The following is a 15,266-nucleotide window of genomic DNA, read 5'->3' as shown; positions in this document are numbered from 1 at the left end:
TCAAATATTGTAACTTTTATTTCAGTAAACTCCTTTGAAATCACTTTTAGTGATATGCATGCCTACGCGTTGCCATATATATCTTAGTATTAAAATACTTCAGTAGCAAATTCTCAAGTATACATTACATATCTGTATTTTTGTTTCTGCACAGCTTTATAATACAATAATACTGACAATTATTTTCTAGAAATTAAATTTATCCCTCTGAAGAAATATGGCAGTAAGCTAAACTTTTTATTCTAGAACTACCCTAAAAAGTTTTAATTACTGGGAGACATGCAAATACAGGCAAAGATTTATTCACTCAAGTTCCCCTTCTACAGCTACTCCAATTAAATTAACTGGAACTCAAAAAGCATGGAAATAAAAAAGTGCAGTTGTACAGAGCAAATAATAGAAAACCAGTTATCAACAACATCCTTCTCTCCTTCAAGAAACCAACTCTGCAGACCCTTGATGAAAATAAGGAGAACTCTCAACAATAATCTCATTTGATTTTTTTCCTTGGTGTGAAGGAAATGGTCTTGATTCTTGAAGGGAAAGGTTGCATCAGTGTAGCCAAAGCAATGGTATTGGGATATACACCATTCAGATAAGCAATTGGCTTATGTAGGCCTGTAACATATGGAATCCTTAAATCACCAAGGTTGGAAAAGACCTACAAGATCATCCAGTCCAATCATCCACCTATCACCAATAGTTCTCATGAAACTATGTCCCTCAGCACAACACCTAAATGTTCCTTGAACGTCACCAAGGTCGGTGACTCCACAACCTTCCTGAGCAGCCCATTCCAGTATTTCCTAACATCCAACCTGAATCTCCCCTGGCACAACTTGAGGACATTCCCTCTAGTCCTACTAACATGTTGCTCTATATACAAAAAGGAGGCTAAGCACATGCCCTTGACAGAGGTACTCCTGTAAGGAATTACTTACCTTGCATTCTTCATTTTGAAAGAGGCAGTTTCTAAGAAGCTGCATAGCACATCTTAACTGCTTTTTAAGGCTATCCTCCTATTTAGATAAAAACATTTGAAGATAAGCACAAAAATACAAAAACAGTGCATGGAAAGAAGGATATTTCAAATGAGAGGTGAAAATCTAAGGTATCAATGACAGGTCACATGTCTTCCATATGCTTTCTTTCTGATTTCAGGTTAGATTTCTTTCGGTTAACTTTAAGTATGTATACCTGCACTCTTCCTCCTCTCTCTTTTTAAGCCACACTATTTCCAGCGGGACTGAACTGGCCAAATGCAGAGATCTGTAATGTAGAGCTCAATTTCTCTGACAATTAAAGAAGAATGGGATGGAACAATTCCCAGGTTTGTTTGTTGAGTTGTACCATCCTAAAGCAGAAATCTAAAAAAAAGTCAGATAAATCACTTCCTAAAATCACCTATTTAAAATCCTTGTGTGAAAATAAACAATCTCTATCTTGCAGATCTCTGTATTTGGTCAGACCAATTCATCGATATATTCTCTCTGTCTTAGTTCACAATTCTTCATATTGGAAAGTTTCTGACCTTATAAGAATAGTACAAAGATAAATGCAGACCTTTGGACAGTGAACTACCATGAAGACTTTTATAAAAGTGAAAAAAAAATATCTATCTTCATGGTAGTTCTGTGACACTAAAAAGCTAATGATGGCTTGACCTCTAACTACCATGGGGTTGATACACTAAGCCATTTCTGAAAGATGACCAAATTCCAGCAAGACTGTTCAACCCAGGAGACTGTTTCCATACTTCCATCTATAAGCATAAAGGAAAAAAGATGTAAAGTAGGATTCATGCTTATTCTCCAATAAGGTGAAACAACAGTATTTGCTTGTCAATCATACCATGTACAGTTGATGACATTTAAAAATTAATTACGAATTTATCTCAAAAAAGTTAATGAAAGTCAGATGTAATAAAAAATAGAAATATACATATCCTCCTTTTAAAATCATCTTACGACTGGTTGTCTTGTTTTTAACTAAGTAAGATACAAAACAGATCTTTGAAGAACTTTTTTATGGATTAACTTACTTGATAAACTCAAATAGCAATAAATCTTATAAAATTCCCCAAGCTACAACTAATACTTAATACAACTTATACAACTATACAACTTAATACAACTAATACTTAAGTGTAAGCTGCTAGAAGGTTAAAAAGCCTATAGATTGTGTTGATGGCACTATCTTAAGTTATTTGCTTTAGGCTATCTTGATTTTTTACTAAGATCTTGTTCTGAGACCTTTTCTAAAGCTTGGCTATTTGTATGTGTACTTGGCTAGTATCATGATAATTATTGTGACAGAAAAGGAATCTCAGGTCGAATTCCTCAGTTACTCTGAGACTGAAGTTAGTTCAAATACATTCTTCCCAACAGTCAAAATAAGGCAAAGAATTACCTCTGTTAACCCTACTTTAAGAGATGTGCCCCAAAGTGGGCTGACAGGTAGTTTGTATGGCTTTCTCTCATACAAAACCAAATTACTTATCTTTATGTGCCACCACATACGAACAAGAGCACACTTACATATGCTGCAGCAATTTACAGTCCCAGTTCAATGGGGAAATGTGTCAAAAAATTTCCTGCAAATTTCTTTCAAAAAATTCTTTATTAAATATAAAAAAAATCCTTCTGGCTAGTCAAGGTCACCTTTCTCAGAGGGTTCTTTCTTTCAGATTTTAAATTGCTTCTACATTTTCTGAGAAGCACATACCCCCAGCTTCCTCAGCCCAACAAATATAGACCTCTATGGGCATACTCAGCACAGGACACTTTTCAGCCTCCATCCCTTGAAGAAGGGATAATAAAGTGTTTAGGTCTGAAGAGAAATCATTATGATCTTCAAATATCAGGGTCAAATTCCTGTAAGAGCTCATTGTTACAAAATGCAGTTTCACATCCTCACAAATCAAGCTTAATGTCTGTTTGTACCAATGCCAAAGAGAAAAATAATATCTAGCTTAAACAATGCACATCTATCCTGCAGAAAGATACTTTCTGCAATTGCAAGTTAATGTGGGATTGTATGAGATATCAAATTTGACAGCAGAAGTCATTTCTTGCATTTTAATAATTCTTCTAGATGAAAATAGTAGAAAGCAGGCAGAAACTTATGAAACTGTTGTACTATAATAAATCATCTATTTTTAGATGGGGTAAGGAAGAGCTGGGTAATAGATGAATCTGCTGATGGAATGAATGAAAATTAAAAAAGAAAAGCTAAAAAAACCCTTGTGAATGGAGGGAAAAACATCAGAATATTGACAGTGGAAGGAGCACATACATGAGGTAAACAAGCTGATAAGCTAATGACAAGGTCAGCTGAGTCTGATAAGAGATCAAGGCATCCAATCCAACTACGTAGGACAGAAAATGGAATGTAATTGGAAAACAAAGAACAGAAGAATAATAGAGAATAAAAAACAAGGTTTATATGCACAAGTAAAATGCACAAGTTGTGGGACAGAAAAGAGATTGGTGCAGGAAAAGACAATAAGAAAATGGCTAGGACAGCTTAAAAGAGGGAGGAAAAACTGAAAAATGGAAAAGATATATTCTTGTGAAAACAAGGTGAGAAAAATGAGCTATGCTGGGCAGGGACATGATTGTTAAGGCTGGAAGTCCAACCCTGAAAAAAAACAAACAAACAATCAAGTTTGCAAAATCCCTGTACGTGGAGATTCTTAAGGAAGTCCTACTATAAAGATCCACTACAAGCTGTCATTTATTTTCTTTCATCTGAGGCAGCTACCAACAGTACACACTTCAAGGAGAGAGAAAAAAAAAAAAAAAAAAAAGCTGAGAAGTATCTTATCATATCAGCCTTCTGGTTTGTTTTTTGTTTGTTTGGTTTGGTTTTGTGTTTTTTGTTGGTTTTGTTTTGTTTTGTTTTACAGTTACCTTTTTTTTCTGTGCTTTCCCAGGCTTTAGAGAACCCAAATTCAGCTGCGCATGAATATGCTTCATCTGTTCTATACAGCTACCTATCAGGTCAACTGGAAGACAAAAATCATTAATATTTAGAAGCTCATTCATAAACAAAAGAATTCAAAATACCTTGTTGTAATGTGAATTTTCAAAGCAATTCAAAATAAAAACATAATAATAATAAAAAAAAAAACCCTAAGATTAGGTGTTAGTAGCATACAATAGCATGGCAACAGGAGTTCCGGAACAGAAGATTTTAGCTCTTAGAAAGATGATGATTACTATCACTCGCCTGAAGTTAATTACTCAATTCTTTCAATTCTCCAAATTCTGCAAATTCATATCATCTCCTTGATATCAGGAAGTAACTACTACAGCCCCTGAGATGGATTGCACCTAGCAAGATGATCTCAAGAACCAAGGATATTTTTGAATTGTCCTGCAACAGATTCCTGTGAGCAGAATGTTCAAAGAAAAAGGAACAGATAAGGAGACTGGAGGGTGATTTTTGATGATTTCTTCTTATCACCTATTTTTCCAAAAATTCTTCATTTCTGTGAGTCACTGAAATAAGACAGACGGTTGACAAAGATGGAGACAGGCTAGCTTATGAAAATGAATTGGGAGGTTGAAGATAGCAAATCATAGCCCTTCAGGATATCTTCAACAAAGCTGCAAAGACTAAATCTTTGAAAGGTCAGTGCACTTATTTATCTTACCCAAGTTTTGTCTTTCACAGAAGATTTGCTACATCTGAATTAAGACCAAAAAGCTAAGATTCAGGTGGTTCAGAGTGAAAAAAACGTTATTAGTTTAATGGCATCCAGAGTTCTCAAAGTTACAAGAAGATCACAGCATCATAGGATATAATTCAAGTTGGAAGAGATAGCATCCAAGGGTCATATAGACTAAACTAGAATTCAAAGTAGAATCAGCTGTAAGACTACACATGGTCTACCTGGTGTCTTACCTAGCTGGTCTTGAAAGTCTCGAGGACAAAGACGGCATAATACATCTAGGCAACCTGATCCTCTATATGGCTACCCTGAAAGACAAAACGTTCCTGTGGGGACAGAAATCTCCCTCATTTCAATTTTTGCCCATTCTCTCTCATCCTCCTTTTCTACATACTGTGAAAAAATCTGTCTTCTTCACAACCTCATATATACATGCAGGTTAATATTAGGTCCTCCCCAAAGTCTCTTTTCTTCAGTTGAAGGCCGTTGGCCTCAGTCCCTCCTCTAAGCTCCAGATCCTGCCCACCCTGTTAGCCTTCCATAAAATCACACCAATTTGCTGATAACTTTCTTGTACTGGGACAAATCTGGATACATTATTCCAGATTTGGCCTAGAAAGTGCTAAGTAGAGGAAGATAATCTTTTTCCTCAACCTATTGGCTATGCTTAATATAGTCCAAAATGCTCTTCTCGCAATCAGCCTACCGCTTATCTCAATGTCCTACAGGCTACACAGTTTTAAGCTGTTGTTCCTCTCCAGGTGCAGGACTTTGCATTTGTGCATTTACAAGTAGGTCTTAAGAGCTGAACTTTTGATGATAGATCTATAGATATTTTCTGAACTGTAATTTAAATTCCAGAACTCATCTTTAAAACTTGTGCTGTATCACAGCTAGGATTTAAAGGCTGCTTTAGCACTCGTAGTGCTTTTACATTAGTCAGATCTTAGATGACTTAGTGGGTTCTTCAACATAAGAACCACGTTGATTGAACCAAAGGCTGAAAAGACCATTAATACCTTGGGAAGTAGCAGGAAATAGGATTTGAAGATTGGAGTTTTCTGCCACTACTAGGACCAGGCATTGAGCGGATATACCTAAGCTATATATATCAGTGCAATCTAGGTTTAAAGGACCAACAAACCAGCAGAGATGGAAGTACTGAGAAAGCATTCAAGAGAAAAAAAGGGTACTTGCAATGATTAGCGAATATGAAATGTACAATAGATGACAAACACAAATTAACTGGTAGATTCAAAAACCTCTCATTAGAGGTTTTTAATTCTGTTTTACTACTGTACATACCCTAGGAACGGAAGATGTTGCACTGCAAGAGGAAAAAATATTACTTAAATTGAAAAATTGGAAGAATAAAACTAGAGAGGCAGGAAAGAGTGGAGCTGTAAAGAAGTATTTTCTTCTCTGGGTACAGACAGAACTGAAAATACGGAGCATACTTCCACTAACAAGCCTGTATTGCCATGAAACAAGAAATGGATGAATTCTTTAAGACACTATCAGAGCGAAGAGATCTTTGGTATTGAATGGATGAACGTGAGTAGTAATAGCTCACCTGTCCTAACATATATGATATTTAAACACTTACTTTTCGACTGGATACTGGATTTATTATTAATACATTTTAGCAAAAACACCTTAGCAAAAAAAAAAAAAAAAAAAAAAAAAAAAAAAAAAAAAAAGTTTCTGAAAACTAGATATTTTGTTCTGACAAAGGCTATTACAATTAGTAAAATGTGAAAAACATCTTCAAACGGTTTGTAAAGCATTGATCATACATTTAAAAATGCTCACCTTCCAGTGCATATTTCTGGGCATTTTTACTGACAGCTAATAGAGAGAGCAATGCATTTGCAGCAACTTCTTTCAGCACATCCTTTGAAGATTTCCTTTCACAAACCTACAAATAAAGCAATTTCATTATCACACTGAAAAAGTAATCATGCTGAAAGTATTACTCATATTGTAAATACGCTGCCATCTCATTCTGATAGTTCATCACTATATTCACACCTATTTGCTCCTAAAGCCTACTCATCTTTCTTTTTTCCTTACACGCTACCTTCCCAAAGCCTAGGTTAATAATCTCAGCATTCCACAGACCATTCCTAATACTTAGGCATACTATCACTGTCAACTTACTGACATACTTCCAGTGCAATGTCACTTTCCTTCAATAAAATGAAGAAGCACTACATACCAGTGAATTTCTTAAGAATAGAAATATCAACATAGGTAAATTTTACATACTCTTACAGTGAGAGTAAAATAGCAGTTTGTCTTACTTTTGTGTTCCTGATTTTTGTTTTTGTGGGCATGCAGTATTTCTAATAAGAAGACTGCATGCTTTGTAGTTTCAAAATAATATTTGAAGTCATATAACAAGATAGAGGAAAGGACCGAGAGCTGTCTGTGAGTAATGTATTATCTGCTAGAGAATTTTATCTGTCTAGCAATTTTCTCCTCAGATAAGTTTCCAAAGTAACTGAAAAATGGTATTTAGTGTAAACAGAAAATGGTATTTAGTGTAAACATACAAGTAAGTTGGTTTCTACACTGGTTTATGGTGAAAGAAAAGCTTATTTTTAAAGTTATTCTAAAACATGGCATCCAAGTTAGAGCTTAGTACTTCCAACAGAAATCTCATAAATATTTAGCCATATGACTATCTAAATTTGACACAGTTATGAATATCACATATACCGTCTTTTGGCAGATTCAATCCTTTAATTAATAATTGTTTCACATTCTTAATTTTTTAATATGCAATAAAATATCAATATTTGTTCAAGGGTTATCATTTATCAAAGAGTTCAATGGAATGAGAACTAAAAAGTCGAGAGATGAAGACTAGTAAGCTAATAACTTGGCAAAGATATTGATGACAACTTTAATTAATGATACAGACAACTGCCAGTAGATTAAAGCACCAAAGCAGAGACATGGGACGTTTTTGATCTAACCATTCAAAATCTTTTAGCTGACTAAATTTCCACTTATGTGTACATATATAAATATATTTATATATGTATAAATCTATCAAAATAAATATACATGAACTATAAATAAAATGTACATATACATATAATTAATTTAATATAATTTAATTAATAATTAAAACAAAAATGAAACAAAATAAGAAAATCTACCATAGTTCCTTGTCAGTCTCCTTAGTATTTTCCTTTAATTAAAATATTTTGTGGACACTTAGTACTTATTAAATAAGCAAAGTTAGTTGTACTACATCTGTACTATTTATTTGCAAGTTTCCATTTCATTTACTTCAACATTTTACCTAAATTAAAAAAAAATTTAAAAGCTAGTAAAAGGTTATTCTTGAAGCACATCAATAGCTATACATAGAATTTTCAAGCCTTCAACCATGATTTTAATTTATTAGTAATATTGTATCGAAATGAGAATGGTCACTTTCAATACTTTTTATGAATTATGACAAATAAGTTTAAGATGTCTCATAAATCCTCAGCAGATCTATGTTAGTCTAAGCCAACTGCATGTTATTTGGAGGGGAGTTCACATAATTAATAAACATTTTAAATTTTGTATCAAGAAATAATAAGGTCCTAAACTTGAGATTTTATGTACCAATTATGGTTTTCTTATAGCATTTATTTCTGAGTTTGAAAATGCACAAAGAAGTGCTAAAGTTTATATACACAAAAGCACCAACACTTTTCAAAGACAGTAGGGTATTTATTAAAGTGGTTGTATGGAATTACACATATCAATTTACCACCTCTAACATTCACACTTGCCATTATATAACACCCATATAAACACTCATATAATATGAAATAATATATTTCATATTATATATGAAAGCACTTGCCATTATATAACACCCATTTTCTAGACTTCATATAGTTAGGATGTTAAATGGAGATGAGTGATAGCTTAAAAATTCCTATTCACATCTTCCTTTGTGTTAATTATTTAAGTGCTTCTCTAAGAGAAAGACCATATGTACATTTTCTGACATTTTAATGGCTTATTTTACACTATATGACCTCCTCTTTCAACTGCATCACAATAACTATCATGGGAAAACAAAAAAATGAATAGATGTAACTGAATCTATGCACTTTGCTCTTTGGAAAATTGAGGCTGCTTCTTTCCAATTCTGCCTTTTTTTCTTTCTTTTTTTTTTTTTTTTTAAATTACATCAGATATATCATTTATAAGTAGTATAAAGCTTCAAGAAGCACAGGTTATCTTTTGAGCTCTCCTTTGAGTTAATTTGACAAGAATTCAAGAACCACAGGAAGAGAGATAAAACAATACTAACACAAAAATATAACAATATTTTGTTCCTACCATTCAACATGCACTGATACATATATTTTACATATCAAAATAGGACTAAATGTGACTGTAAAAATTACTATAAAACAGTGACTGAAGAACAACAGAAATTGTAAACTACATCATATGTAGTTGAATTGTACACATAGTACAGTACAACACAACAGTAGTTGTATCTGAAACCTGCATCTTGTAGACAAACACTACAAAACAAACAAAACCAAAGAAGCAAACAAAACCCCACAAAAATAAAAAAAGAAAGCATTACTAAATTGAAGTGTTTCATTTGCAGCCAACTTTTTTAGTATGCTTACTCATGGATCAATATTATTATTATAATGAAAAACTGCACATAATATAAAAATGGACAATAAATATGTAGACAAAAGAACTGTTATGTAGGGAAAGGTAAATTAGACAAATTTCTTGCGTAACTTGTTTTATTGCTAAGAAATGGATAATATTTTAACAATGTAAATAAATGAAGGAGATAAAGATTATTTCAGACAGAGCAAGGATGTATAAATTCAAATTATGAAATTACTGAAGGAAAGACAGAACATTCAGAGTGAGTCTCAAGAAAAACATCTTACCACCAATATATAAATTTGCTAGTAGATTCAATGAAAATATGCTACCTGGTCAATTTAAAACTAGTTTGGAAAATACACTAATAAGAAGTATATTAAAGAACAATAACACTTCTCTTAGACTGGCAGAGAATTAACTGAAGGAGTTAATGGTCCATTCTGATTTACAAAATCATCTTATTAAGGACAATGATTCTTCAATGATTTTACAACGAGGAGAATTGCAACCTGACCCACAAAATCTCATAACATATTTGAAAAATGAAGAAAAAAGACCATATCAGAATTTGGCCAAAGATACTCTGACATCTTTCCTACAAAAGATCTTATCCCATGCTTTTGCAGAACAGTAATGTCCATGCAAAGAACTTCCCAGGAGCTGCTGCTTCAAATTTTTTTTCCAACTTATTTAATGAATTTCAAAATTCATTAATAAATTAAGTTCTAGGTGTCTCAGATGAAAGGTGCCTTGGTTCATTATTAGAAACATATTTTTTTTAGGCAACAACATTCTTTTTTTAACAAAGTACAGAAAAGCACACAATGAAATTTTAAATACCTGAATAATTAATTCAGTAAGTTGAATCGCTGATGCCTGACATTCTTCAGAGTGATCTAAAAGAAAGCTAACAGTTGGATCCTGACATATGCTCTGTTTATCTTGCAGTTGTCTTCTTCCTTCTTCATTCAAAAGGACAGAAAGGAACTGTAAACTAGCTGTATATAAAGCTGGATGAGTGGTTGACAGATGAATACAATCGCAAATTGTATCTGAAAGGTGAAATCATAAGCTTGAGTGACACTCATACCTTGGTGTCTCTAAATATATTAGAGAAGCATGGTGATAAATACAAGTAATTCACAAAGGAACAATTAAAAAAATTTAAAAAAAAAAAAAAAAAAAGAATAATACTCGCCTCCCCCTTGACAAACCACCTGCATAATAATCTTGAATTGCTGTAACTCTTATCTCACTCTAGAGCTTTCAGTTTCCTTTTGAGTAAGATAAGCAACAATATCTTTAAAAGGAAAAAAATGGATCATTTCAATCTCAATTTGAAAGCGATGCACTTGTTTACAATTTAGATCTAGAACTACTGTCCAATATACAAAATCAAGAGAAAAATTCAGTCAAGCTCCCCAGGTACAATTATGCTTGTAATTTTGTATACGATATTGGAAATTACTTAGAAGGTAACATGGTATGCCTCCCTCTTCCGTTTATTAATTTATTTTATTTGCTACCAGGTTGAACCCATTCATAAAGAGTTATTACCAATTACTGCTGTACAGTGACTTGCAAGAGCTGTTGCCACAAATGGAAAAACTATTTTGCTACTGTTCCAAATCAATGTAGTTAGAAGGTTGAAGAAATCTACCCAGGTTTCATGAAGTACAGATATTAACTCAGAATCTGCAAAGAGAATATAGAAAAATCGATGAATATAGAAAAATCTATTTATACATACACACAAATCTGGATAGCTGGGCCTGGAAACAACTGCTACCAAATGAAGCCACTACTCAAACAAAGAGCTGCCTCTGTATGACTTTATTGGAAACAAAGCTCTTCATTACCTAGCCCATCTTTAGAGCGAATGGAGAGAATTGTGAAGGCATTTCTTAAGAGAGGTTTCAACGGTTCCTGAATTACAAGCTGAGAGTCCACCAGTAAACATGACTTCAGAAGCCTGGACACAGATGATAAGTATTGAAGTAACAATAATACCTGTTAAATATTTTCAAAGGATAAGAAATGAAGTCATATATTTGCATTTTTCACATTTTTAAAAATATATTAACTTAATAGATTCATAACTTTTTGAATGAATACATATCACTTCTTCCTAATGCTCTGAGCATCCACCTTCAAACTTATTAAAATAACTTAAACTTTTTTTAATCACTTAAACTTTTTCAAAAGCAGAAAGACTCATACAAATGTAACATGTCTGGCATATGTTAATAAATATAGATAGAAAACATAATATTTTAATAATTAAAAAAAATAAGTACTTCTCTAACCTGAGCTTTTACGTGTTCTGTATGACATGAATTACCCAATGGAGCTTTCAGTTCCAAGATATATCTCTCAACCAGATTAGCACTCACAAGACTAAAACAAAATAAAATTGGTTAGAAATACACTAAAATAATTAAACATTCTAGTAAATTACCATTCTATATCTGAATATTAAAAATAGATCATCATAATTTAACTATAGTCCCTAATTTTTTTTTAAAACAAATCTAATGTAATAGCAACTATAGTAGCATTCAGCAGTTTCATAATTGCTAGACTAATGTGAATTCCAATGGTCATTATCATATTCTTTATATTTGATTGCTTATTTTCTTTTCTATGTAAGAATAAACAGCTCTGTAATACTGTAAATTGTATTCAAATATGATTTTTTTTTATCATTAATTGCAGTATGAAGAGCAATTGCAAGAGCTCTTCAAAGCCTCAAAAAAACCCCCACAATTTTCATTCTCCACTTCATGATTTTTAAAACAGTTTATAGATGAAAGAATTTGTTATGATGTGAGTGGAAACATGCAATATAATCTGAAGACCATTTTGAAGATGTTCCTTCTTTAAAAACAAACAAACAGACCCCAAACAAACAAGAAACCCACTACAGTCTCTGATCTAATACTTCACAAAGCTGGCACACATTACTCACTCTCTTTAACTGCAACAAGCCTTGGCTCTCCCTCAAAATATAGCTAGCAATTAATACTAGAAAATTATAAAACAAATCGAACTGATCTGCAATTCTGAAGAGCTGAACATCACATACTGAAGTGTTAAATAACAAAAAAAAAAACTCCTCTCCCTCTCAACAACTAAATTACCACTGAGACCGTACACAGTATACAAAGCAGTTCATTAGAAGGTAAACACCACATATGGTATCACTAACTAATGCTATAGAAAATAATATATATATCTCTGTATATTCAAAAATGCCAATACGCATTTGTGAACACTTCAGAAGGAAAAAGACATCAATGTTTTTAACTACTAAGAAATACTGGTAGATCCCCTTTCAAACTTTTCACCTCTGTTACTATAACTTGTCTGTAATTCATCAGCTATTGATTTCATACCCGCTGAGAGCTGTTAGCAATTCTTGTTGAAGGGCAATTCCAGTATCTTTTGGTGCAACAATCAGCAGATTGTGCAGAAGGCTGCAAACAGCTGACAAAAGTGCAGGTGTGACTACAGCACACTGTTTAGACATTGCAGCAGACATAGGAGAATCATGTTGACTTGGAGATGATGTTGTGGTAGTATCACTTTGACCTAGCATATGTTTAATTAAAAAAAAAAAAAAAAAAAAACAACACCATACAAAATGTACAAAAGATGAATTAAAGCAGTCCCACAAAACAACATGATTTCTACTTTAAATAAAATGTCTGAATATACTTAAAATATATATACATAAAGTGGTATATTCTGGAGCAAGGGAGGAAAAAAAAAGAAAAGAAAGACAAAACAAATCAAATATGGAAAAGCGTTATTTAAAATAGCTCTGAAATGTTCTATGGGCACCAGTAATCATTAAATATAAATGGTAAATTTATAATGATATAAATTTTGCTTTCAATTCTTCCCTAAACAAAAACCATTTATATCTTTATATAAAGATATGAATGTAGATCTACATATCGTCTAAGTTTATATACATTATATACATTTTATCAGCCTACATATAAATTGAATTACATTTATAATCATACAAAGCTTTTTGTGTATGTGCATACGTATACAACTGCTTCACCGATAGGGAATGTTTTGAACGGGTGATTGGATGACAGGAATGAGTTACACTTCAAGCAGTATCAACCATTTCTACTTCTGTCAAATCCATCTCCTTTTACAGGAAGTCTTTCAAACTTGTTTTCTGAAATAACCATTAGAAGCATCAATGGTGAGTGTTCCACTAATACGCACACTTTATACCCAAGTACAAATACTGGAATATTAGCAGGCCAAGCAGTAATTACTATGCATACAAACTCAAGTTTGACTTACCTTGTGCCATAAGCCGATTAATTGCAGTTTCAGGAATGAAACTAGTTGAATTTGCTGGGACTGTTGCCTGAAGCTCAGTAACATTCCCTGGTACTGGTGATGCAGACAGAATCTAGAAAGTCATAAAAAGAATATTAGTTTATTCCAGCTTTCACAGAGGAGACTCCTATTTACATCTGGCTTAAATTAAAAAAAAAAAATAAAATAAAAAAAGATACAAATTACTTATAACCAAAACTAATTTCATGACATTTGTTCATATATACATTCTATATATATGAAAATATATAAATTTACCCACTAATCAAAAATATTGAACTATAAGTAACATGAACCAGCTGAAACATTTCACTTAAAAATTAATCAATGCCTTTGATATTGGAAATTTCTGGAATTACATAGTTCTGTCACTGCTGAAGTGTTTAAACTCAAATTCCTCATGGAATATTGGCTCTACTGAGACTATCAGGACTTTTGCATTTATACCACAATATAAGAAAAATACCACAAGTGGGTTAGTTGTCAGCTAAAGCTGAAGTTCAGAGCCTGTCCGACTCTGAATATTTATCTTAATCTTCATCCCATGAACCTTAAATATGTTTATTTCATGCTGAAAATACGAGATACTTACATCACATTAAATAATTTAGCATGCTTTTTCTACCAGTTGAACAACTAGATTATTCATCATATTATTAATTTTGAATGTTTCAAAAGGGATTCTTAATGCTTTTGTTACGGTGTTTATGACCACAAGCTTGAAATCAGAAGACACAGACTCCAAATTTTAACAGTTTTGTGACACAAGACCTGTGACATGTTGCAGAATAAATGACAAGTACTGTTCATACCAGGTCATTTTTCAGGTCTGTTAATTTTGATTCTTATCTAAACAATTCACATAATGTTTTTTTCCAAGAATAACAATTTACAGTGTAAAGAATACAGAGCCTTGGGAACACCAATGAAATCTCAGGACAGTCACAAGTTGAAGAAGGATCTTTCTAGACTTTTCTTCATAGTGAGCTTTCTAAGGAAGACTGAAATATTTCAGAATTTTTGGTGATAAAACCAGAATTTTTGGTGATAAAAGTATCGGTTAGAATATTCTTTAACTATGGAAAAGTCAGAACCAACTCAATTGACAAAATATAAAAGATGGAGCAGGAAAAAAGGAAATCAGAATTATTCTCTTCCTACTCATTGTATTCTTGCAGCTAGCTAGGTCATGCTTTCCAGGCTTTGATTTTCTCAGGAGCACATTCAGCTACCTCAATTCTCCACATCGTACTTTCTCTTCTTTGAGAAGATTTAATCCCGCTGTCCCGCTAACCATCAATGCCAGATGTTGTCAGGCTTCCATGGGGCTAGTGATGAGCTAGCGGATGGTGTTCCCATTGTTGGAAGAGGGGTTGGAGCTAGATGATGTTTAAAGTCTCTTCCAATAGAAACTGTCCTATGGTTCTACATGCACAACTTTACTCGAGACTAAAATCTATGCATGAACAGAAATCTGGAGGTGGCAAGATTTGTAAGTAAGATTTGGGGTGTGTGTCTGAAGTCAAGAACACTCATACCTAAGATATCTGGGGTCACAGAGTCACCAAGATATGCC

General features: G+C 33.0%; 1 protein-coding gene across 3 annotated transcripts in view; it reads right to left on the bottom strand.

Annotated features, from left to right (window-relative positions):
- RTTN (rotatin) overlaps positions 1-15,266 on the bottom strand; it is a 77,037-nt gene that overhangs the window by 7,647 nt on the left and 54,124 nt on the right. For all 3 annotated transcript variants that reach the window (XM_042869847.1, XM_042869848.1, XM_042869849.1), the window contains 9 exons: positions 13,652-13,763; positions 12,721-12,916; positions 11,632-11,722; positions 11,185-11,335; positions 10,883-11,020; positions 10,166-10,377; positions 6,488-6,593; positions 3,912-4,006; positions 942-1,019 (listed from right to left, as the gene is read on the bottom strand). In XM_042869847.1, the coding sequence (XP_042725781.1) occupies positions 942-1,019; positions 3,912-4,006; positions 6,488-6,593; positions 10,166-10,377; positions 10,883-11,020; positions 11,185-11,335; positions 11,632-11,722; positions 12,721-12,916; positions 13,652-13,763 (1,179 nt within the window). The remainder of the gene's footprint in view (positions 1-941; positions 1,020-3,911; positions 4,007-6,487; positions 6,594-10,165; positions 10,378-10,882; positions 11,021-11,184; positions 11,336-11,631; positions 11,723-12,720; positions 12,917-13,651; positions 13,764-15,266) is intronic.

The sequence above is a fragment of the Lagopus leucura genome, unplaced genomic scaffold, assembly GCF_019238085.1.
Source record: "Lagopus leucura isolate 7727_CA_CO unplaced genomic scaffold, USGS_WTPT01 Super-Scaffold_100002, whole genome shotgun sequence".
NCBI classification, from domain to species: Eukaryota; Metazoa; Chordata; class Aves; order Galliformes; family Phasianidae; genus Lagopus; species Lagopus leucura.
Note: the sequence above shows the minus strand (reverse complement) of the source record. Positions and strands in the feature narration are given on the sequence as shown.